Source organism: Rhinopithecus bieti, unplaced genomic scaffold, assembly GCF_001698545.2.
Source record: "Rhinopithecus bieti isolate Rb0 unplaced genomic scaffold, ASM169854v2 scaffold_35856, whole genome shotgun sequence".
In the NCBI taxonomy this organism is placed as follows: Eukaryota; Metazoa; Chordata; class Mammalia; order Primates; family Cercopithecidae; genus Rhinopithecus; species Rhinopithecus bieti.
Window position 1 is genome coordinate 642,762 of NW_016815820.1, and position 24,381 is coordinate 667,142.

Sequence of the window (24,381 nt, forward strand, 5' to 3'; positions counted from 1 at the left end):
TGGAAGGGTGGGGGTGGGTAGGAGTCCAGCTCTCTGGCTTCATCTTGACCCAGAATCCTCTAACCACTAGAAGAATAAAAGATCCCAGAACCCCCTGCCCATATCCTCCAATCTCATTAGGGAATAGACAGCTACAGAATTCTACAAAAATATAAAAGCTTAGTCTGCAGATCCAGGTGACAGAACTCTAGGAATTTTGTATAGCTTTGCTTTTTTTTTTTTTTAATCTTAAATGGCAGCTCCTACAAGCACTCCCTCTCCCCACCCAAGGAGGCCAGAGGAAAAAGTCTGACATTATTGCACACCCTAAAAGGATAAAACCAGGCATTGGCTTCAAGGACTGGTATCAGTTCTGTCCAAAAGAGCAATGAGAGAAGCTCTCACCCAGCTTAGAAAACACAAGGCTGGACAACGCCTCCAGGTCCACTTGCCCGGCAGCCTGGTGCTCCCAGTTCCCAGCTGACCAGGTCAGACAGTGCGTGAACGAGCATTGCCAGTGAGGTTTCAAGAACCCAATCCACTCCTGGGGTTTGAAGGCCTTGGGGGCAAGGGGATAGGGCTGTTCAAGGGAGTAGGGTTGGGACAGATGTTTGGGAGTGGCTAGGTGACAGGCTGCCTGGACCCATGGTCGCCACCTCTTGGCACCACGATTTCAGACAAGAGAATATTGTCTGCAGTAGCACCAGACAGGTGGCCTGGGCCACGCCACTCCCCCTCTTCCTGCCTGTCTGCCCCTGACCACCTTCAAATCTCCCTTCTCCACTGGCTCCCCCTGGGCAGGCAGCAGCAGCAGCACATGTAAACATCTTGAGCACGCACTCATCACCGCCCAGGGGGCCAGCTCCCCACTCAGCAGCCTGCAGCCTGGCCTCCGACCCTACCACCTCCACCAGGAGGTTGCCTCTGGACGCCCAGCCCTGGACCCTCATCCTCAGGAGGGGCAGCCCAGTCCGTTTACACAGCTTAATTCCATTGTGGGCAGGTGGACGAGGTCCCCATCGGACAGTGCCTGTGATGCCAGTCAGCTAAGCCCACGCCCGAGGGCAGGAGGCTGAAGTCCAGACAGCTCAGGTCACGCATCCAGCCAGAAGTGTGGCAAATCTGTGCTGAAGCTTCAGGAAGGAAAACCCAGAAACACTTCCCCCCCTCCCCCACCAACCCACAGATCCAGATCTGCAGCCTCTGAGGCAACCTCCCCCAGCCTCAGTCGGCCCCATTAACCAAAACAGCTTCATTATGCCAATTTCCAGCTTTCAATGTGCGGCTGATAGCTGTCAGCAGAAATAAGAGTTAATCTGGAATTACTCCCATTCACTGAGCTGCCTAGCTAGAGGAAGCAGTAAAGCTTTGATAGCAGCAGAGGAGACCCTGCCTCCCCAGCCCGCACCAGGCAGAGGGGCTTCTCCTCTCCTTCACAGCTGGGGAGGGCAGGCTAGAGTTGCAGCCTTCCAGAGCAAAGGGTTCAGGTTCTCTCACTCTCAGACACGCACACACTCACACTCATATACACACACACTCATATACACACACACATACACACTCATACACAAAGAGGCAGCCCTGAAGCTTCCTTCCCCACCGCCCACTCCCCATCTCCAGGATCTCTCTCTCATCAGTGCCATCTGGACGTGCCTAACTCTCCATCCCTTTTGCTTTTACTCTGGACCGTGATTAGCTTTTTATTTAGGAAAATTACTTTATTTTATATATATATATAGATATGTATGTATGTATATATAAAAAGATTCCATTTCATTTGTAAAATCTCATTTTTTCTTTTCTTTTTTTTTCCCTACAGAAAATGATGACGAGGTTAAAGGAGAAAATAAGTTACATTACAGTTTCCAAAATGGTTCTCGCTCTCCGCTGAAGATGGGCCACCGTTGGGGCTGCAATGCGCTCGCGGTCCCAGCTTGTGCTTTGCAAGAAGAGGGATTATAACTAGACTGTTATTTTAGGTTAAAATAGCCAAGAGACAGACGCCTTCGCCTCAAAAATATTCTGAGACACATAAAAGTAGAAGGAAACAAGTCTCTTCAGTCACAAAATGTCGTACATCCCGCATATACTAGATTCAATTAATTTAATAAAATAGAATATACATAGAGATTCTGCACAGACGTATTGCTTTCTCCCAACAGCTCCTGGTGTTGGGAACCTCAGCTGCACCGGGCCTCTCCTTCTGCCTGGAGCCAGAGTTGCCAGGGCTGCTGCTTTTAACTCTCTTTGGAAGTTCTGCTTGCAGGTGCCCAGAGCCACTGAGGCAGGGAGGAGTGCCTCCGCCTCCTTGGTGTCTATATGGAACTTTTGTCAGGAATATAGCCCAGGAGGAGGAGCTAGGACTTGGCACCCAGTGGAGAAAGGTGAGTGGGAAAGTGGGGCAGGACTCAGGGGTCCAGGTCTGCTGGGTCAGAGGATAAACCGGAGAGACTCAGCACATCTTTCTTTGGGGAGGGCGAGGCAGCCATGCTGTCAGGGGGGCCGGAGGCCAAGGGATCCTTGGAGTCGCTGGATGGAGCCCTCCTCCGGAGGCAGACGCCAGGGCTGGGCGGGGGCCGAGGGCCTTGGCTCTCGGGGGGGTCTATGGAGATACTGGGCGGGCTGAGTTTTTTCTTGGGTCGGCTCCCAGGTCCCCCAAGAGGCTGACCCCCAAGGTTAGAGGGGTCTGTGCCCAGGTGGGGTTGGGAGCCACTGTCCAGGCAGCTGACAGCGATAGAGTGTCTCCTCTGCTCATCCAGCCAGGACGTGGGCCGGCGCTGGCAGCTCTGGGCCTCCACGCTGTAGCACTTCTTCAGGTCCCGTGGGGATGGGGGCTCCTCCTGGCCGCCAGGGGGCAGGAGGTCTCCTGAAATCCAGCTCAGCTCCGTGTCCAACTCTAAGCTGCTTCTGGTCTCTGGAGGGCCCTTGTCCCAGTTGGGTTGTGGGCCTGGGCAAGGGGCTCCCGGGGGCATGTGCTTGGAGATCTTGCTGTGGCTGCGGGAGTGCTGCTGCGCCTGGGTGCTCGACTGGCCCCAGAAAGAGTAGGCCCGGGCCAGGGGCAGGGAGGGCCCACTCACCTCTGCCAGCAGGTCTTCCCGGCTGCCCAGGCCCTGAACGTCCAAGGAGTCAGTCCTTATTGCTGCCTATATGGGGGGTGGGGAGGGCTCAGCCCAGCAGTCTCCTCTCCAGCATGGACTAGCCCTCCTGTCAAGCTGGCTGTGCCCCCTGCCCACCACCACCATGCACTGCAGGACCACCCTAAGCAGAGGTCCTGGTAGCCGCTCTTACTTGGAGATAGGGGTCATTGCAGCCTGACCTCTGCGGTCCACCATGTCTCCTCTCTCCCCACTAAACCCCTCCTCCATGCTCTGGTCTCCCCTCAGCCTGCAAGAATCGCTGTCTCTGCAGCCCCTGCCTCCTGGGCTATGAGAGAGAAGCCAGGCCATCTCTGCTTACTGAGCTGGCTCCTTCACGCCTCCCCGCCTCTGCGTAGACTTCCCCTTTGGCTCTGTATACCCTTCCAGATTGGCAAGAATCCCTCGATTTTACAGACTCAGGTTCTCTGTGACACAGTGTGTGACAGTCTCCGTCCCCAAGTAAAACCGACCCCTTCCTCTTCTGTGTCCCTGCTGCTCCCCACACACGGGTGTCTGGCAGCTGTGAGCTGAGGCTACAATGATCTGATAGCAGGTATGTCTCCAGTATTAGACTGTGAGCTTCAGGCGGCAGGGGCTGTGTCCCCGGTGCCTGGCACACAGAGGCTGCTTAGTGACTATTTACAGAATGAATAAGGACTGTGCCTGCTGCCCCAAGCATGTGAGATTGAGATTCTCATGTGTCCATGCTCATGCCTCAGGACACACACATGGCATGGACTGTGGCCTTATCGCAGGTGGGCTCTGGGGCCGGGCGTGGTGGCTCACGCCTGTAATCCCAGCACTTTGGGAGGCCAAGGCAGGCAGATCACCTGAGGTTGGGAGTTCCAGACCAGCCTGACCAGCATGGAGAAATCCCATCTCTACTAAAAACACAAAATTATCCAGGCATGGTGGTGCATGCCTGTAATCCCAGCTACTCGGGAGGCTGACGCAGGAGAATCGCTTGAACCCGGGAGACAGAGGTTGTGCCATTGCACTCCAGCCTGAGCAACAAAAGCAAAACTCAAAAAAACAAAACAAAACAAAACAAAAGAATGTTGGGCTCTGGAAGGTGGGCCCCAGACTTGGCCAAAAATGAAGATACTTAAAACCTGCCTTGTGCCCCATAGCTCAGCCCAAAGTGTGGAGAAGAATTGGGAGGCAGCTCTGGTTGGTGAGGAGGGAAAGTCCAGAGACTTGTGTTCTACCTCTGACCAGATAGGCGTGACCCTGGCCAAGCACTACCCCTTCTGGTCTCCAGGCCTCCTCAGTGGAACAAGGAACCAGGTGCAAATTTCAAGAAGGCACACACCACTTCTGCTTTGCCCAGTACTGTGTGCTGGTATCTGCAACCGAGCCTGGCGCATCACTGGCACACAATAAATGTTTGCTGGAAGAATGAAAGTGTCAACCCAGGTCAACACCAGCAGCAGAGGGTCCAGCCCCATGCCTGTGCCTGCCTTTCCACATCTGCTCACCTGGCGCCTGAGTGGCCTTTGAGCCAAAGGGGAGCGTCCTGGTGGGGGCAGTTTGGGGATGGTGCCCCAGGTTGGGGTGCTGTAGGGCTGAAGCAGATGAGGTGCATCTTTGGGAAGCTGCAGGATGTAGCTGATGTCTGCTGGCTGGGAGTGAACGGACAAGACGGAGCCTGTGGAGGGAGGGAAGCAGGAGAGGGGTGGGGAGAGAGAATGGAGCTGGAGAGTTCAAGGGAGCAGGCTCCCTCCTGAGCCCCCGCTTCCACTCTCTCCCCCTTATCAGGGCCTCTACCCTTATGCCCTGGACTGAAAGCCATCCCCCCAGACTAGAGGCTCTCCTAAGGTCAGAAAGACCTATTTGGCTGCCTCAGTTCCCCATCCCCTCAGATCAGGACTGGCTTAGGCCAGGATGGAATCTCCCGTGTGAGCCAAACTGGCCTGCTCCTGCCCTGGTACCTGACTGAGCTTTGGGGAGCCCCCAGCCCCTGTGTCCCAGGGACCCCTCGGCAATGCTCCCATGCCGACACATGTAGCTGTCATTGGGCAGAGAGTGCGTTCGGCTGACCCCAGACTTCCGCACAGTCAGTAAGTCTGGTCCTGGCAGCTCCGTGGGGTGGGGCTGTACCTGCAAAAGGAACAGGGGAGGGAGGTGGAGGAAGAGGGTGTGTCTGGCTTTGGTAACTGAGGCAGAGCTGACAATAGAAAGCAGCAGCGCCCCCCTGCCCAGCCCTCATCCCCGTACCCTCCCAGGACAAGGTAGAGATGGGCATGAGCGTGGCTGGGGAGAGGGGCAGACACATGGATGAGCCCTCCACACGCGGGGAGGAAGCAGGTAGGAGGGGGTCTGGGCAGCCGGGAGAGTCTGCAGGCCCTGCGTCCCACCCCCTGCAAAACTGTACACATTGCATCACTTTTAAGCTCCCACTGTGGTGGTGGAGGGGTGAGGAGGTATCCAGAGAAGGGAGAGCAGCCCCCAGCCCCCAGCCCTGCAGGTGGCTCAGGAGCTCATTCTAAAGGCTCCATTTCGAGACTCTGAAGGGAGTTCCGGTGTCCACAGGGACAGGCTGGAGCCCTGACCCAGAGCAGCTCAGGGGAGGATTAAAAGCTAACAGCAGGCCAGGCACAGTGGCTGGTGGCTCATGCCTATAATCTCAGCACTTTGGGAGGTCAAGATGGGCAGATCGCTTGAGCTCAGGAGTTTGAGACCAGCCTGGGCAACATGGCAAAACCCCATTTCCAAAAAAAAAAAATTAGCTGGATATGGTGACGCGGCACCCGTAATCCCAGCTACTCTGGAGGCTGAGGTGGGAGGATTGCTTGAGCCCGGGAGGTCAAAGCTGCAGTGAGCTGGGATCTTATCTCTGCACTCCAGCCTAGGCAACAGAGTGAGACCCTGTCTCAGAAAAAAAAAAAAAAAAAAAAAAAGCCAACAGCAGCCACCACAACCCTGCGCTGTCAGGGGAGGTGATGAGGAGAGGACCCTCCCAAGGAGCAGGGACCAGGCAGCTCAGGAGAGCTTGCAGGTTGCAGGCTGTTCATCCGATTCTTACAGCAGCCCCAGGTCCCAGCACAGGGCCTGGGTTGGGTTCATGTGGGTTGAATGGCAGATGACCACCAGAGGCGTATCACAGCTGGCTCCCTGACCTCCACTTTAACCAATGACTCTGGCAGGTGGGGGTGGAGGCCAAATTCAGCTGCTCCCTTAGTGGACAGACTCGGGGTGGGAGTGGGGTTGTTGCTCTGTTTCAGAGAATGGAGGTACTCAGCCTTGGACTCCAGCATGAGGGAGCCTAGGTTTGTTCTCAGGAGGTTTCTCCATCACCCTGTGGTCCCCTTCCCCCTGAACCCTTCACCCCTTGTTCTCAGGGAGGCTGTAGGAGTCCTGTCCCCATGCAGGCCCAGCCAGTTAAACAGCCCCAGCAGGCCTGAGGATGGCTAAATTGGAGGACAATCTTATTTTGCTTCCCCTCTCAGCCCCAGGCTCCACTCTGCCAGCCACCCAAGACCCTAGGGACACCCCAGCTGGTCCAGTCCCTCAGCTGGGCCCTCCTCCGACAACAGGAGGGGAACGGTCGGTCGGTCGGGAGGAGAGGGCTGCTCGCAGTCAGAAGGGACTGGAGCTGGAGAAGGGAAAGGGTAGGCAGGTTGTCAGAGCACAGAGAAGCCCCTCCCACCCCACTGAGTTTGGTGAAGACACAGGGACACACAGGGACAGTAACGGAGGAGACAGGAACAGCGCCCCAGGTGAAGAAGGGCATGGCAGTGGTGGCAGAGATGCGGCTCTCACCCACCACGTGGTGTGAAGGTCTCATATTGTTGGGGGAGGGTGGGGAGGAGGCGGGCAGGGACAGGGAGGGCTGGCTTGCACAGGGCTCCAAATGCATAGACTGACTCTGATGACACCTGTTCTGGGCCATGTCACTCCTGGATTCACTTTTTCATAATGGCTGCCCCTATACCCTTCAGGGCAAGGCCCCAATTTAATCTTCTCTAATCTCTTTGTCCCCTCTTCAGGTGGGGCACCTGAAGACCTTCTGACAGCAAAGCATGGGCCACCGAGGGCCTGACAGTTGATGCCTCTGGGTAGAACCTGGCAGCAAACTGAGAGGAGGCAGCCAGGACCCTCCCTGGGCCGATCTGGAGCCCTGCAGCCAGCCCAGCCCCAGGGGTGGCTGGGAGCAGTGAGGGCAGTGTGTATGTACATTGCTCTCCGGGGCACTAAGTAAGAGTGTGTGCATGTCATCAGGCAAAGAGTCATCCGTCAGAGCTAGAGAGCAGGACAGTTCAGACACAATCTCTGACGTCAGAGACAGAGCCTCCATCTCAGCTAGAGGGATCTAGACAGGGAGAGAGATGATCAGGCATGAGAAACCAGGACAGCGCACACGCGCGTGCACACACACGCGCTCTCTCTCAGTCCCCACTTCCCCCTTTTCACGAAGCACGGGGGGTGGTGAGGGGAAGGCATCCCTTCTCTCTCCCCACCCGTTCCCCAAACAAGCTGACAATGCCTCCCCGCACCCACTTCAACCCCCTGCTCTGATCAGAGAGGCTGCGGCAGGCACTGAAGAGCCAGAGCAAACACTGACAAAGCGAGGAGACACAGAAACGCATTCTAAAGATACCCCAGGAGCCTTCCCAGCCCCTCCCACACCACCACCACCCAGGGAGGGAGCGGGAGGACCGAGGGCTTTCGACTCTCAAAAAGATAATACCAAAAAAAAAAAAATGAAGAAAGGCCAGCAAAGCACTGTCTCTCCTATCGGCACAGACAGAGCGGCATGGGGGGCGCCAGGGACAATGCCGCCAATCTGATGGCTGTTTTCTGCCTATTCTCTCGGCTTCCAACAGCCTGGCAGGACTTGGCCTGCCCCCGGATTCTGGCTTCTCCCCTCGTGGGCCCTCCTCCACCTGCCTGCAGCCTGCCCGCCCTCTCCAACTTGGGCTCTGGGAGGTGCTCTCTTCCCATTGGCCTGAAGTGGGCACACTCCAGTGGGCCGCCACACCATCTGGCTGGCTCACCTGGGACCCAGGGGGTGCCTCAGTGCCCACAGGATGCTAGGGGATAGTGGGGCCATCCCTCCCGGAGCCCCATCACCTTCCCATCATGTCCTCTTCTCCCACAACCTTTCCCTGTGAGCCTCTTTCAGGAAGGGGAGGCCTCGGAAAGGGACTCACTTTCCCACGATCATTCTAGGTCATTGCCAGATCCCAACAAGAGGCAAGATCCCTTCCCACGTGACGATCACTGTCCATTTTTTTTGGATCAGGCTAAAGGCTTCCTAAGAACCTGCCTGCCCACCACCCAAAAGGGCCTCTGGAGGACTCGGCTTTTCTATCTCCAACTGATACCTGTCTCCAACTCCAGGTCTGCAGCCTCTCACCTAGGTGGAGGCCCTCTGTCACGTGGTAGTGGCTGGTGGTGGGGGGATCAAGGGGAGGAGAGGAGGGCAGGAGCAGCCCAGAAAGCAGAAGACCTGGAATTAGATGAGACTGGGGGAGAGGGCCATGTGGTGCTGTGGGAAGGGGCTGGACTTGGGCAGGAAACCGAGTCCTATTTCACATCAAGTTCTCAAAATCCACTCCCAGCCGGAGCCTTCTATCTCTCCCAGGACAGAAATCAGTGGCTCCTGACAGCACTCACCATGCCCAGTGGGCTCCACGGCTCAAAAAGCCACCAAACCAAGGACTGGCAAGTGTGTGCTGGACACGAGCGGATAGACAGACTGCAGCTTGGCAGCGGGCTCCCTGGCCACCTACACTGTCTCCTCCCTGAATCTACCTCCTTCCCTCCACCCCCTAAGGTCCCACTGCTAACTTATCTTCTGCCCCATCCCCACTTTTCTCTTCCAGATTCTTACAAATCCCCTCTCCCCTCCCCAAGCCCCTTCTCCACACACCCTTCTCATCAGAGGGGCAATCTCAGTAGCCCTGCCTTCCAGCTCTTTTCTGGAGGTGATCTCAGCCTAGAAGAAGCCCCATCTGTCTCTTGCACTCAACTGAGGCCCCGAGGCTGCACTTTCTACAGATACCCAGTGGGCAGGGAACACCCTCAGCTTGCCCAGAAGCATGGCACAGCGTGGCACAGCCCGGCGCGATCAGGGGAGAGGGCACAGCACAGGGACACAGTAACCTGTGGGTCGGAGCCGCCCAGGCTGGGGGCAGAAGGGAAGGCAGAGGGCTGGCCACCTGGGCCTGCCAGCTCGTCCATCAGCTTCAGCTCCCACTCCAGGGAGCCCTGGATCAGCAGGGATATGGTGTCAAACAGCTGCCTGTCCTGGGGAGCCAGCCCGTAAGGGGAGCCGGAGAGGCAGGGGAGCAAGGGTCAGAGGGCAGTAATGGGAAGTGTCGTGGAAGGGGATTGACGAGAGACACAGGGGGAGAAAGAGGTGAAACCCAGACAACACACATGCACATGCGCGCACACACACACAGCAACAAAGAGACAGAGGAGGGGGTGGGGAAGAGGGAAGGTGGGAGGAGGAAGGAAAGATGGGAGATAGAAGATGAGTAGAGCCCATGTTGGTGGGGAGAGAGAGAGAGAGGTAAAGAGAAGATAAAAAGGATGGAGAGATGGAAGAGAATCAGGCAGGTTAAAGGGTGGGTAGGAAAGACATTTGGCAGTTGGGCAAGGGTAAGAAAGAAACAGGAAGGAAACAGAAAACTTAGCCTTGAACCTATGAGTCAGGAAGGGGAGGCCAGACCAGGCTGGAGGAGCAGGGCATGGCTAAGCTGGCCTGTCTGCCCGGGTAGCCCTGTGGGGTGAGTGTGGCAGCCATCCCTGGGGAGGGGCAGTGACTGCTCACTCAGTATCCAGGAGGGAGGGCAGGAGGCTCCAGGAGGAGCCGTAGGGTTTGTGTGCTGCCCGCTTGGCTCCCGCCCGCCACCCTCCATACCCTTCCGCCCCAGCTCCTCTCACAGCCAGGGTGGGTGTCTGCTCACCGTGGGGTGCTCCAGGGAAAAGTGGGAGGCTGATCTCGCATGGGCTGCTGGGTGCAGGGCCCCAGGCTTGGGGCTGTCGGGGCTGTCGGGGCCCTCGACCCCAGGCCAGAGGAAGGGGCTGCCCAGCGGCGAGTGGGGCTGGGGGCTGAGGGTCTTCATCTCCAGCTCCAGCTCAGCCTCCAGCTCAGCCTCCTCCTTGGCCTCCTTGTTGCTCTCCTCCAGGTGCTTCATCAGCACAGCGATCACCACGTTGACCAGCACGAACTGGGCCGTCAGCACGAAGGACACAAAGTAGATGGGCGAGATGACCGTGTTGTAGCAGGTGGACTCCTGGTCACAGTCCCGGAGGGTGTCCTGAGGTGGGAGGAATAGAGGGGTGAGGCTGGGGAGGACAGTGGTTGGAGCTGTTGTGGAAAATCAGGTCACTGGTGTCACAGAACATTGGAGGAGGGGAAGGAAGGGAAGGAGGGAGTGTTTGGGGGGCAGAGGAGCATTAGATGCTGCCTGGGGAAGTGTGAGTCAGAGCATGTTCCTGGGAGAGGGAGTTCCAGAGTGTTCTAGCACAGGGGAGAGAAGGTCACATGCTTTTATTTGTGGCCAATTCACCTTCCCAAGGAATCCTAGCTCAGGAAGTGCCTCCCTGGAGCCTAGGCCAACCCTGGGCCCTTACCTTCATAATGCCGTTCCAGTTGTCACCTGTGGAGACTCGGAAGAGGGTTAGGAAGGCCATGCCAAAGTTCCGAAAGGTGGCATGCCGGCCCAGGCCCTCACAGGGGTGTGTCTCGTCACACTCTGGGGGAGGAGGGAAAGGGGGAGAGGCCCATGTTAGTCCAGGAGCCCCCTGGTCTCCAGCCCTGGCTCCTGCATCCTCCCCTACTCCAACTCACCCAGGTCTCCAAAGAGCTCCACGCCCAGAGCTGCAAAGATGAAAAACAACAACATGAAGAGAAGTCCCAGGTTCCCCACCTGGAAAAGAGAAGAAGAAATAGAAACGATGCCGCTGGGTCTCCCAGTCAGCTGCTCTGAGCCCCTGCCCTCTGGAAAGCACCTCCCCCTCCCCAGAGGCCCCCCACTTTCCGGCTACCTGGGGCAGGGCCTGCATCACCGTGTCCAGCAGCGCCCGCATGCCCACAGCCATCTTCAGCAGCTTCAGCACTGCAGAACAGGACAATGTCATGAGCTGGCCCCTTTGGGTCCCTGGCCAGACAGCTGGCAGAGTCAGGGCCAGGACTGGGCTGGGGCTGCTGGGATGGCCGTCCCCGGGCCAGCCAGGTTGCATCCCCACCCTCAGCCCTGTCCCCAGCCTCCCTTGGCAGAGGCTGGGAGAAAGACCGCTGGGAACCCACAGCCACCCAGGCCTTGGCCAGCCACAAAGCCGACCCTTGCTCTCTCTCCCTAGGCTGGTCACCCTGGGAGGGCAGGTGTGTGGGCTGGGCACCAACCTCGGGCAATGCGCAGTACCCTCATGATGCGGATGATAGTGGGGTTGATGGGCAGTGAGGCATTGACCTCGATTTCCTCCAGCGTGATGCCCATGATGGATAGCAGCACAATGGCCAGGTCCAGCTGGTTCCACCTGGAAAGCCCAGAACACAGCTCCCTGAGTCGGGGGAGGGGTTCCTGGAGGAGGGGGCAGTTGTGGCACAGAAACACAGGGCTGGAAAGGAAGGCAGACATCAGTGGGTGCAGCCTCCCATCCCACAGAGAAGGGGCGTGGCTTATCTAAGGCCACACAGACAACTGGTGGCATGAGTAGGACTAGGACTTTAGCTCAAAAGCCTCTGCTTTTCATTTGTATTCATTTTTTTTTTTAATTTAGCACTTACATGGTGTTTACTATGCGCCAGGCACTTTTAAGGGCTTTACAAATAGGAACTCACACCTGCAGTCCCAGCACTTTGGGAGGCTGAGGTGGGAGGATCACTTGAACTCAGGAGTTGGAGAACAGCCTGGGCAACATACTGAGACCCTGTCTTGACTAAAAATAAAAATAAAAAAGAATTAGCTGGGTGTGGCAGTGGGTGCCTGTAGTCCCAGCTACTTGGGAGACCGAGGTGAAAGGACAGCTGGAGCTCAGGAGGTCAAGGCTGCTGTGAGCCATGACTGAATTGCTACACTCCAGCCTAGGCATCAGAGCAAGACTCTGTCTCCAAAAACAAACAAACGAACAAACAGACACCAACCTCAAAACCAAATAGGAATTCATAATCTCACAGCTCTATGATGTGGATACTATTATTTTCTCTCATTTTACAAATGAGGAAACTGAGGCACAGAGAGGTTAAGTAACTTACCCAAGGCCACCAGCTACTAAGCAGTGAGACCAGGATTCAAATCCGGTTCAGGCAGTCTGGCTCCAGGATCTGTGCTCTTAAGTCCCAGGCTAGGTCACACTGATTTCTAGCTGCCAGCATCCCCCAGGCCCTGTCTTGTCAAATTCTTTCCATGCCTTCCCATCTCCTGGTCCTGGATGGTCCCTAGTCCCCTATATCAGCCACAGGGTAGGGGCTGAACCTCAGGAATTAAGAAAGGTCTTTAGACACTAGGTCTTCCTGGGTATTTCCCCAAGAGACTCATCCCTTTCTATCTCTATGCAAGTCCCCGAGACCCCCCGCCCTTCTCTGTTACCTGTCCTGGAAGAACCGACGGAAACCAAATGCCACAAGTTTCAAAACTGACTCCAAAACAAAGATGACAGTGAAGATGTAGTTGCAGATCTTCAGAGCTTCATCCAGAATCTGGCAGGGATGGGGGCAAGATGCAGGGTCCCTTAAGGACCAGGGCTGGGGCTTGCCCCAGCCCCTCCATCATACTGCCCAAGTCTGAGAGTCAGAGGGACTCTAAGGAGACCTGTCTTCTCTGTTCCCGCCATGATGGCTGGCCATTAGCCACCACCCCAGAAGGGACTAGGGTACTTATTCACATGAATGAATCAACCTTATGCTAAAGGATCTTTCTGCTTGGGAAATGGTGAGGCGATCACATGAGAATGTACTAGATGACACAGTATGCCAGGACTGGAAGCGGCCTTGTGCATTACAAATTCAACCCTCTCATTGGACAGATGGGGAAACCGAGGGCTGGAAGACAGCCAAGGGAGGCTGACTGGAGAAGTGACAAGGTCACAGGGGAGCTGTGGAGCTGCACATTCACTAGAATCTCAACTCCAGGAGGGCAGGCATCCATCTGCCTTCTTTACCCTCAAAGATCTAGAGCACAGCTCATAGTAGACACTCAACATTTGCTGGTTGAAGAAACCAGGTCCTCCGCTCCCTTTCTGTGTGACCTTGGCCACATCAACTAACATCTCTGAGCCTCCGTGTCCTCATCTATAAAACAAAGATGATACCCACCTCCAAGGGGCACAAGAGGAACCCATGTAACGTGCCCAGCACTTGCTTGGCACAGAGGTACCCTGGCTCAGGCTGTGTTAACCCTGCCCAGAGGTTCCGCAGCTGGAGGTGGGGGGGGCCAGATGGCTGGTCCACTCGCTCCTACCTGGGGCTGCTGGTAGTGCTCCATGGCCATGGTGACCACGTTCAACCCGATGACACCTGTGATGAAGAGATCCAGGTAGTGGCTGGTGCACAAGTGGTGGACGAGGAGCCGGAAGCGGGAGTAGTCGGAGTAGTAAGGTTTGCACTGGGCTTCTGATGGGGTGGGGGGAAGAGCAGAGCAAGCATCAGGCTCCTGCGCCCTGCACCCCTCCACCCCCAGTCCCTCACAGCCACCAGCCTCTAACGCCAGAGCTGAAACATTCCAGTCATCACCATCCTCGCCCTCCCCACGCTGCCCCTTGGTGGGGGCAGCCGTCTGGGCGTGTCCCCCTCCAAGCATCTGTTGTACTGGCTGCAGTTGAGGGCAGGATGGATCAGGACATGCAGAGCCCCCCACCTACATTAGATGCCAGGTGAGCCCCCTCCCCTAGGCAGCCTCCAAAATCCACCAGCCCCTCATAACATCCTCGACTCAGTGTTCCGCAGCAAGGCCAGATCGATACGATGAAAAACAACTGGTCAGGCTCAGAGGACGCTCCATCAAGAGGGAGGCAAAGGCTTTTACTCCTTCACCAAGCTCAGCCCCTTGGGGGAGCAGAGGAGATTACACAGAGCTGGGATTTGGAGATAAAACCGGAGATTGGAAATTGGACATCTTCTTGGCTGGCTGCACTGACCCACCCAGCAGGCCTTCAGAGAGCAGGGCCTGGGTCTCCTGCCCTCATGTCAGCGAGGGCAGAGGGGAGGCCTTGGGGCTCTGCTCCATCCCAGACTCAAGCTGGGAGAGCCCCACCTGTTGGACTCACCCAGTTTCTAATGAGGCACTGCCCAGCCTGCTCCTGGGTGTTTGGGCAGCCTTAGACTGCAGGCCGGGCTGGAAGCACTGTCTGAGATCTGTCAGAGGCACAATGTTTCTCTTGTAATTAGTGAACCACTTAGTTATGAAAATCACGGAGCCAGAAGGTTGGACTGCCAAGGAGGCAGAATAAATCTGGGGGCAGGAGATTTCAGGGGGCCCTCTTCCAGATGCTGAGGAAGGGCCAGGCCAAGTTGGGGCCCATGTTCTCGGGAAGAGGCTGGGACAGATTGGTCTCTCACGAAGCCATAAAGAAGGAAGAGGCTCCTCATGGGGAGGTGTGCGGCAGCCTCAGGTCCCAGACAGCCCTTCCCCGTCTCGGGAGGTCTAGGAAGAAGCCAGCCAGTGAGGGCTGCAGCCTCTGAGGCCTGAGCCAGGGGGTAGCTGGCTCAGGGGCAGCAGGAAGCTTTGGGCCCAGGCCAGCTCAGATTAACTGTCCTTTCCCATGCATAGGACCGTTGAACAGAGAGGTAAACTGAGGCAAGGAGCGGCCTGGGGTGGGCCCCCACCCGAGGCTGAAGGAAGAAGAGCACCCAGGTATTGCACATCCAGCCTCGTGGGCTGCCATGCTCCGGGCCCACCCGGCCACTCTCCAGCATCGGCCTTGAGGTGTGGATGACCACGGAGCAGTCCCCGGCACTCTGCTGCGCCTTAGGCATGCATGAGGCCATCTTCCTGTTTTCAGAGATTGGCCAGCCAACTGTGGCTCTGTTTGTTCAAGAACACAGCCCCAAGAGTGTGGGGCTGGAGAGCCTGGGGCAAGGGAGGACAGGAGGCTATGGGTCATCCACAACGCGATGGCAGAGGGTAGGCCGGGTGGGCCGGGCCTCTTCCTTCCTTCCTTCAGTACCACAAGAACCAGAGGGCGCTAGTCGCCCTGCGTTGCCTGAGCAGCCGGAACGCTTTCTCTGCATTAATCTCCATAAATGCCGAGAGCACCCGATCCCATTATGCTAAAATATGAATGGAGAATTAACTAAAATGTTTGAATACAATTAGGTTAGAAAAAGCGGCTCCTTATTAGCCCCATCATTAGCTGAGACAATGTAGAGGAGAGGCTGGGAGAGTTGCCCCCTCTCCCCGTCACCCCAGCCTGACTCTGTAGGCAGTTCCAGGCCAAACGGAGCGGCTCTTCCCACCAGCTCTACCTTCTGGCCTTGCCCTAGGAGTCTGTGGGGTGGGTGGGCTTCAATTCAGCCGGGACCCTCCTCCAAGAGGTCCAGAAGGAAGGCGGGACAGGAGGACTGAGGCAGGGCATCTGCTTAGAGACAGATCCCGGCCCCTGAGGTCTGTACAAAGGCCCCTCCACCCTGACCCCTACCCCAGACGGCAGTTGCTGAGGCTGCCAGAAATCCCCCATTAGAGCGCAGGTCCAAAGAGTACCAGGCCAATCTGATCAGCATCTCCTCGGGCAACCCCTTTGTTTTTCAGAGAGAGAGAATGAAGCCAGGCAAAAAGTGAGTCATTCAGGTAGCTACGAGGCATGACTGAGCTGGACCTGAACTTCCAGCCCGAGGCCCTTGCCAGTTGCCAGGTGGGTGCAGACATAAGGCTTTGAGGCTTTGGCCCAGAGGATGCCCCTGGCCTCCACAGTTAGGGCCTGGCGATGCCACCCCCCTCTGCTGCTCTCTGGACCTCGGCTCTGCAGGCAAGCACCTGGGTGTGGAAAAGAAATAGAAATCCCCTAGGAGGAGCCTTGGGCAAGCCTGCTGCTTTGAGAGCTCCAACCATAGCCCAGGAGGAGCCTGGACCTGTGGTCACTGATGCATTGGTGGCTGTGGCACCACCTCCCTGCCTTCCACCAGGATGAGCTGCCTTAGGTGGAGAAAATACCAGAGTCAGACAGTGGGGAAGGGCACATCTAGGGCAGCCCAGGCCCCCAGTTAGGGGCAGGGAGAAAGGAGGGGTGCAGAAGGAGGGCTGCAAGGCAACAGGCACAGTGAGTTAGTAAGAGTCATGGGGAGCCCAAGGCACGGCCAGGATGGAGGGTTTGCAAAGGGAAGTGGCAATGAGTAGGCAGAAGACAGGGGTCACTCCCAAGGACACAGGCCCCCCACGGCAGAGGCCACACCTTCAGCTGCCGTGGCCAGGCCTGATCACTGGGTCCCGGCCTGGTGGAAGGAAAGAGGGTGAGTGAGTGGAGGTCGATGCCGCAGGTAGCCAAGGAGAGTGGAACTGGTGTTGGAGGCTTAGTGGTCCCATGGGGCAGCCTAATGACCCGCAGCCCCAGTCCCTCCCTCCATCTGGGAAGCCGGGGTGGACCCAGGTGTCTGGTCAGGCCCATTCCCCTGCTAATCACAGGCTCTGCTCTTCTCCCTTTCCCTAGGGTCTGGCTCTCCCTGTTCTGCTGGGAGCAGCACCAGGACAGGAGTGCTAGCAGGGAGGTGTGGTGCACGTGTTTGATTCCCAGCAGCCCTGGACTGCGTTTAACTCTGTCCCCATCCCCCTGGTGGGTAGACCAGTGCATCTGCACCGCTGTCGGAGAACCTCTGGGGTAAGGCCCAGGAATCTGTATTTATGTTTTCCAGGTGATTCTTATGCACATGGAAGTTTGAAAAGCTCTGGCACAGGCCACGCAGAACTCCAGGTCCTGGGAAGTGGGATTTGGGATGATCTGAGCCCTTATTGGGGGTCTCTGAGTCCTCATCAACAGCCAGGGAAGGTAATTGGCATACACACCTGTGTGTGCCACCCCAGGATACAGTGGGGTCTATCCACTCCAGGAGCACAGCAGAAGGTACCCGGAATGGGAGTGCAGTGCAAAGGTCACGAGAGTGTTTAGCACTGAGTGGGCGAGTCACATCTTAGGGGCCGTGAGAGTCTGCATGTGTTGATTTCTGGGATAACATCCAAGATGGAAAAGTCTCTGTGGGCCAGCCCTGTGTTAGGACGTTTTGGGGTGAGTGTGAAAGTGTGCAAACTTCAGTCTACAGACCAGGTGAGCCCATAAGGGAAAAGCTGGAGGCCACTTCTTCCCTCCTTCCCCTCATCCCCTAACAAGTCACGAATTTGCAAGACAGCCTGATGCAGAGATGTGGGGACCCTGGCAATCCAGACACAAGCCAGCTAGAGACTCCTGAGCCCCAGAGAGACAGTCTCTCAATGCCAAACACCACTGCTTAGCCTCATGGGTCCGTAGCGCAGACAGCCTCAGGGATGATGTACTGAATGGAGGCTCAGGGGTTTTCTCCTGGGCGGGTCCCTAAGGCCCCACAGATCATGACGCCCAACATCCCCAGGGCAGCATCTGCCTGATTCTGGCTTCCGGGGGAGTGGGGAAAGTGGAGAAAGGTACAGCCGGTGGTTCCCAGCATGGGGGTCCTTATGTTCTCTCTCTCTCTCTTTTTTTTTTTTTTGAAATGGAATCTCGCTCTGTCACCCAGGCTGGAATGCAGTGGCACGATCTGGGCTCACTGCAACCTCGGCAGTTGAAGCAATTCAACTGGGTTGAAGCGATTCTCCTGGCTCAGCCTCCCGAGTAGCTGGGATTATAGACGTGCGCCACCATGCCTGGCTAATTTTTGTATTTTTAGTAGAGACAGGGTTTCACCATGTTGGCCAGGCTGGTCTCAAACTCCTGACCTCATGATCCACCCGCCTCAGCCTCCCAAAGTGTTAGGATTACAGGCGTGAGCCACCGCTCTGGCCCTTATGTTCTTTCCAATACTTCCAAAAGCTTGAAAGAAACCCTGTACTTTGCCTGTGTTAAGGCCCCACAGACTAATTTAATGACGAAATGGTCTTTCTTTGCCATCATTTAGTGCGTAACCTTCTGCAGCTCAGAAGCTGTGATTAGCAATTAGATGCGCCTCTGATTAGTAAAAATGATAAAAGAAAATCATTATTGAAGTGCTTGTAACTTCATAGACAGCCTTCGAAAACGTGGGGTCTGTTGCAGGAGATGATAACTGGGGGCCTTGGGGATGAACAGCTTGGGAACAGCTGGAGACATAGTGTTAGGAGGCCCCACAGCTCTGCCATGGACTCCATGAGCCTCCACACCTCCATCTGGGGGCCAGTGGGGGAGAGGGGAGCAGGGAACCGAGGGACCATGGAGGGTGGGCTGGACCAGGAGAGTCTTCCCAGAGACATGGCTCTTAAAGATAAGGACCCAAGTCACTCCAAATCTTTGGCTTTTTTTGGGAGAAGCTCTTGGCCAACTCAGGCCTTTGATTCCCAATTCCTGCTGTTTGTAGCGATGACGCAGCCACCGTGATCACTTGACTATTAATGAGTCTGTTCAATTATTCATTGTTACATTTTTAAAACAAATCCTTCCCCTCTCTGCTCCTCTCATCCTGCTCCCTTGGATCAAAGTCTCCCCTTAGACAAAAGAAGACAGGAGAGATTTGCAGCTCTAATAATTGACCGGTGAGCTACAGGGAGGAGGCACAGGAGGGAAGAGGCAGCGGGAGGTGGGGAGCTTGGCCGGCCGAGGAAGCCCTTGCTGGGAAGGTAGGCTCTCCAAAGGGCGTCGGCAGAGAGGCCTCAGGCCCTCGCCTCCCGTCCAGTTTGACGCAGGCCTGCGGGATGCCCAGCGCTTCAGCCCCTGTCCTCTTGGGGGCCCCAGGGACCCTCACCCCTTCACCCCAAGAGGATAGAATCAATGAGCCCTGGGGAGGGAGTGAAGAGCATGTCCCCACGCGCATAAGCCCACACCCCAGACGCAGTACCTGACGCAGCGCTGGCTGAGCTGCCGGAAGCAATTACATCGTCCAGCATTAGATCTAAAAGAACGAAACACGACATTGGTCACTGGCTGGACCAGGTGCGCTGGGCAGGGCCCCTCAGGGGCGGCTTCCCCTCAGCTCCCACCTCACTCTGCCTATGGGTGGGGTGAGTTGAGTGTGGGTGGCTGGCTCTGAATGTCCAGCCCAAAGCTGGGGGCACAGGGCACTTGAGGAAGACAAGCAATGTGGCTAGCTGGTCAGGGTCAAGGGGCAGGGAGACACCCAGGAGGGGCAGGCAGCCAGTCATAGGAACAGATGTCCACTTCTCCTGCACTGTGGCCTCAGCTGCACCTGAGACTACTACAGACCCCAGAAGGGGAGCCAGCTGGGCAGGCAGGGGCCACAAGTGCCGCCTGCCAAAAGAATTCCATCTGCCCGACTGTGAGGAAGGGATGGGGAGGATGGAGCAGGAGTGGGAGCGTGGCCACTGGGGACAGTGCACCTGCTCAGCTGCAGACATCCACAGGCAAGCCGAGCCCGGATCCCTACCCGGAGCTGAGCAGAAGGTCTTGGGGGTGCTGATAGTGAGGGTGAGGGACATGAAGAATGGCACCTCCCATTGCTGCCCAGAGGCCAGCGTCTCCCCCACGTCCTGGGGCAGCTTCCGCTGTTCACAGGGAACACAGGCCCCCTCCCACCCCCACCCTCGTCTGCAACTCCCACACTCTCTGCCCTCCTCAGAGTGCCTCTCCCAGGCCATGGGAGATAAAGCTGAGGGCAGAGGGGAGGCAGGGGCACGGCAATCCCTCACTCATTTGGTGGTACTCACATGTGAACACACCAAAGGCAAACTCAGGCCATCGCACCCATCTTATCGGCGGAAGGAAGACGGTTTGTGAAAAGGTGAAGAGAGCATAGGAAACCCTCACCCCAAACAGAGAGACACACAGACAGACACACAAAGGCTTAGAGAAACCCACACACAAAGACACTTAGAGAGACGTGGGCTGTGACTGAGAGAGAGAGGCGCGGAGATTACACTGCGCCAGGCAGACGGGAGCCCTGGAGCCTGGGAGAGAGGCAGACAGGTGCAGACGCACCTGGGGATGGCCCAGAAACAAAGTGGCCTCGGCGCCTGCCGCATCTCTCACATCCTTCCTGGCCTGTCTTCTCACTTAGTCTCGGCCCACCCGTGGCATAAGGGCATGAGGACGATGAATGGGGGCTTCACCCACCCAATGCCAAGAGATGCTGGGGAGCACAGGTGAGGAGGTGAGGGGCTGCAGGGCCCCAGGTTATTCCACAACTTCCCCAAGCCAAGGGGAGTTTTTTTTTTTTTTTTTTTTTTTTTTTTTTTTTTTTTTTTTACTTTGGCAAAAAAAAAAATACATATATATATATATATGATGGTAGAAAGTTTTGTTAGAGACAGGGAGGGAGGGGTGCCTGGGTTCTCTTTCACGCTGTTGTCCATTACTGAGTTCTGCTGAGGCCTTGCTCAGCAGCTGCAGACACTAGGTGGGTGCAGGGTTAGATGCTTGCTGCCCACCCTGGGCCTCTGGATGCTGGCATGGGGCAGTTGAGCAGCCAATGAGGCTCCTCTGAGAGTCAAGCTCAGGGAGGCTGGGTGTCTACCCCCATTTGGCATCATCTGGGGAGGATGATGCTGAGGTCCCGGGAGCCCCCAGGGTGGGGGCAGCTCCCCCTACCCATGGGGCTGAAGTGGCCTGCTTCATGCTGGCTCTAAAGGCAGACATGCTCTTGCGGGGAAGGAGGTGAGGAAGGAGGAGGGAGTCTCTTCTCCCTGCCCCCGGCCCCAGCGCCTAGCCCCCTGCAGTCGCAAGGCCAAGGTCAAGCACGACCCAGAGAGAGGTGGAAAGACTACCGACCAGCCATCTGCTTCTCCTTACTCCTTCTCTTTTTCTCCAGTCTTCGTAGACGCTTCTCCTCCCGCCGCCGGGCCTCCTCTTCCTCCTGGTGCTGCCGACACTTGTGGAAGTTCTCCACCACCACACCCACAAACATGTTCAGGACAAAGAAGGCCACAATGAGCAGGAACGAGATGAAGTACAGCAGCATCCAGGGGTTGTGGTTCATGATGGGCTGGCGGGGAGCAGGAAGGACAGGCGGAGCCATCAGCCTGAGGGCAAGCTGTCTTAGGAGCTGCCTACAGCCTGGGTTCCTGCAAACCCAAATAGCTACTGCAACCTGACAGGCGATGGAAATGAATGGTGTGGGTTTGATGTGAAGCAGTAGGGAGGGGCAGGGACTGTGGTAAAGGGGAGAGTAGATTCTCCATCCAAAACTGCCTCTTTGTTCTGGCTGACTCCTGCCCTGAGGGAATGCAAGCCCAGTATTTCCAGATCTTCAGACTTTTCCTGAGTAGACACAAATCTGAATCTCTGAGTAAAACTCACCATTTTTTTTTCTTTTTTTAGAGACAGGGTCTTGCTCTATTGCTTAGGCTAGAGTGCGGTGGTGCGATCATAGCTTATTGTAGCCTCGAACTCCTGGGCTCAAGAGACCCTCCCACCTCAGCTGGGACTCCAGATGATACCACCACACCCAGCTAATTGTCTTTAGTTTTTGTAGAGCTGAGGGTCTTGCTATGATGCCCAGGCTGGTCTCTAACTCCTGGCCTCAAGTGATTCTCTTGCCTAGGCCTCCCAATGCAGTGGCATTACAGGTGTGAGCCACTGCACACAGCCCAAATTCACCAGTTTGAAAATATTCACCACTAATTCAAAAAATGTTAAACATGTTGTAGACCAATAAAACATGCCCAGATTTGGCCCACAGGCCACCAGCAACAGTCTCTGCTGTAAAATGTGATGCTTCTTTCATGGCATTTTGCCACCCTGCCTTGCTCATTCTGTCCTGAAATCAGCCCATGCTGAGTGACCTGAGCCCACAGATGGGTCCTGCCCACCTCAGCCCTACCTGCTGGTCCACGCCCACAGCATCCAGCCCATCGTACATGATGTCCACCCAACCGTCCTTGGAGGCCAAAACGAACAGGGACATCAGGGCCTGATGGGGAGGAAAAGAAGGAGATATTTGAAGTCTAGGATGTGTGGCTGAATCATCTACCACCTGCCCCCAAAGTGCCTCCTGCATCAGCTCCAAACACCCTAGCTCTTGAGGGGTCAAGCTGGAGTCACACTCCAGGCTCCAGGAGAGCCCCCATCTCAGGGTTGCATAGCTGAGCTGCAGCTGGAGGGGCCCTGAGAGATGGTCACACCCTCTGCCCTCTGCCAGGTAGGACAAGAGACCCACAAACCCTGGAAATCCAGAAACCAAAACCAGGGTGGGTCTGGGAAGCAAAACTGAGTGAGCAACTTCGTTTTCTACATTTCTGTTTCTGCAAATATGGAGTGAGGAAAGGAGTTATCTTGACAATATGCCTGTCCCTTCCACCGTGTTAAACAAATATACGTATCATCTCATTGCATCCTTACTGCGACCTCCAAGGAGATTCTATTATGACTCCATTCACCAGTTAATGAAACTGAGGCTCTGGTCAGTCAGCTGCTCCAGGTCATTGAGCTGACAACGGTGGGGTCAGAATTTGCACGGGATTCACACCCAGGGCTGCCTGTCCCCACTGCCACGTGTGCTTCCTGCTCCACCATGTAGCGCTGTGGCCCTGGGCAAGCCCCTTACCCTCTCTGAGCCTCTGTTTCTTCATCTTTAAGGATGGCTAGAGACCCCATGGGCCCACTTTTTGGGGCACTGAGGGATGGACTGGGCTTTGCGACATGCTGGTGGTTAGACAGCAGAGGGTGTGAAAGGCTGATCTCTTCCTGGAGCCCACCAGAGTCAGCAGGTATCATTAAGCATGGCCCTGTGCCCCCTCCAGCCTCCTTCACCACAGCCCCACCTCTGAGCCTGGGGCTCACCTGGCCAAGGTTGTCAAAGTTGTACTTGTGCCGGACCCACCGGTAACTGGCCTCAGCACAGTCCGATTTATTGGTGATGTTCCTGGTATCCTCGCCCTGGCACACGAAAAACTTCCCTTTGAAGAGCTGGACACACATTCCCAGAGACAGAGAAAAGTGAGCTGTGACCACAGGAAGCCCAGGACTCCTGAGCCCCACCCCCACACCAGCCTGGGCACATTTTGGGTGAGTGTGGGGTGCTCTGCTCTGGGGTCAGTCAAGTCAGGGAAACACTGACAGGAGCCTCCCCTGCCGACACCCGCTTCCTTTCCAAGAGTGGGAGGAAAGGTCATCGAGGCTGGCAGTGGGAAAGGGTGAAGGCGCGTAACAGCCATTCATCTTCCACCAATGGTTAGGTCAGGCGTGTGCCAAGTGGGGGTCCCCAGCATCATCTGGGAACATGCTAGAAACACACATTCTCAGGGCCAGCCCAGATCTACTGAATCATATACTCCGAGTTGGGGGAGCAGCGATCTTTTAACAAGCTGTTCCGGTGATTCTGACGCAAACGCAAGTTTGAGAACCGCTGAGCTAGGCATTTAATTCTCACAGCAACTCTGGGTAGGGGAGTGGGTATTACCAACTCCACTTTACAGATAAGAACCACTGAAGCTCAGAGAAGTTAATCCACTCACTAACGTCCCACAGCCAGCAGGTAGCAGAAAGAGGGCTCGAATCCAGGTCTGTCTGATTGGAAAGCTCACCCTCATTCCAGTGTAAACCAGGCTATGACTACTGACGAAGAAAGGAAGGCAGGACCGGGGGCCTGAGCAAACTGCTCGAAACAGACTAAATTCACCAGAAGGACGGGGCTCAACAATGGTTCACTCTACTGACCCAAGGAGGCTGGGAAGTGGGGAAGGGGAGGAGCACTGGGTGGGAGTGGGGAGGGTGTACAGAGAGGCACCACACAGCTTTGGTAAATGCACCGCAGCCTGGTCCTTAGGGCTAGCGATTTCTAGGAAGCCAGGGAACAGCCCCCCACCCAGGGCAGAGTGGACATCCCAGAAAGCCAAGGGAAGGAGGGGCGGGGAGGGGAGGGTGTAGCCACCCAGGGGCTCCCACGCTGCCTGAATAGCCAGCTGTCTACCCTGCAGCTGAAACAGCTGGAGCCAAGGGCCCTGGAAGACTACGATGGAGGGGCTCCCCGGCCCCCCGAGGCGTCTGCTGAATCCTGCAGGCAGCTCGGGCTCTTTCTCTTCCAAAGCCAAGTCTCCTCCCTGGGCCCAAGGCCAAGTTTCCCCAGCAGCCCCCACTTCCTGCCTCGTCTGGGGTCTGCACCCGCCTGCCTGCCAGCACGCTGCTAACCTGGCCCAGCTGTCTGGGCCCTGGATCCCCAGACCTGGCCTGCAGCCCACTGTGCTCGAGCCGGGAAGGAAGGGAGGGG

At 56.3% G+C, this 24,381-nt stretch overlaps 1 protein-coding gene and 1 long non-coding RNA gene across 12 annotated transcripts in view; one reads left to right on the forward strand and one right to left on the reverse strand.

The window, feature by feature from the left end:
* Window positions 1-2,109, forward strand: part of LOC108516477 (uncharacterized) — a 5,221-nt gene extending 3,112 nt beyond the window's left edge. The window contains exon 2 of the long non-coding RNA XR_001881838.1: window positions 1,799-2,109. This is a non-coding gene — a long non-coding RNA (uncharacterized LOC108516477). The remainder of the gene's footprint in view (window positions 1-1,798) is intronic.
* Window positions 1,677-24,381, reverse strand: part of CACNA1G (calcium voltage-gated channel subunit alpha1 G) — a 66,918-nt gene continuing 44,213 nt past the window's right edge. For 2 of the 11 annotated variants that reach the window (XM_017853977.1, XM_017853978.1), the window contains 16 exons: window positions 22,956-23,081; window positions 21,997-22,086; window positions 20,967-21,159; window positions 19,060-19,113; window positions 13,532-13,683; window positions 12,662-12,771; window positions 11,476-11,609; window positions 11,118-11,188; window positions 10,921-10,999; window positions 10,704-10,825; window positions 10,034-10,387; window positions 9,225-9,368; window positions 7,294-7,428; window positions 5,048-5,216; window positions 4,595-4,764; window positions 2,067-3,122 (listed from right to left, as the gene is read on the reverse strand). In XM_017853977.1, coding sequence (XP_017709466.1) covers window positions 2,388-3,122; window positions 4,595-4,764; window positions 5,048-5,216; window positions 7,294-7,428; window positions 9,225-9,368; window positions 10,034-10,387; window positions 10,704-10,825; window positions 10,921-10,999; window positions 11,118-11,188; window positions 11,476-11,609; window positions 12,662-12,771; window positions 13,532-13,683; window positions 19,060-19,113; window positions 20,967-21,159; window positions 21,997-22,086; window positions 22,956-23,081 — 2,838 coding nt within the window. In that variant the 3' untranslated portion in view covers window positions 2,067-2,387. Of the gene's footprint in view, window positions 3,123-4,594; window positions 4,765-5,047; window positions 5,217-7,293; window positions 7,429-9,224; window positions 9,369-10,033; window positions 10,388-10,703; window positions 10,826-10,920; window positions 11,000-11,117; window positions 11,189-11,475; window positions 11,610-12,661; window positions 12,772-13,531; window positions 13,684-19,059; window positions 19,114-20,945; window positions 21,160-21,996; window positions 22,087-22,955; window positions 23,082-24,381 lie in introns of all 11 variants that reach the window. The other 9 variants (XM_017853979.1, XM_017853976.1, XM_017853985.1 and 6 more) reach the window with 6 other exon arrangements.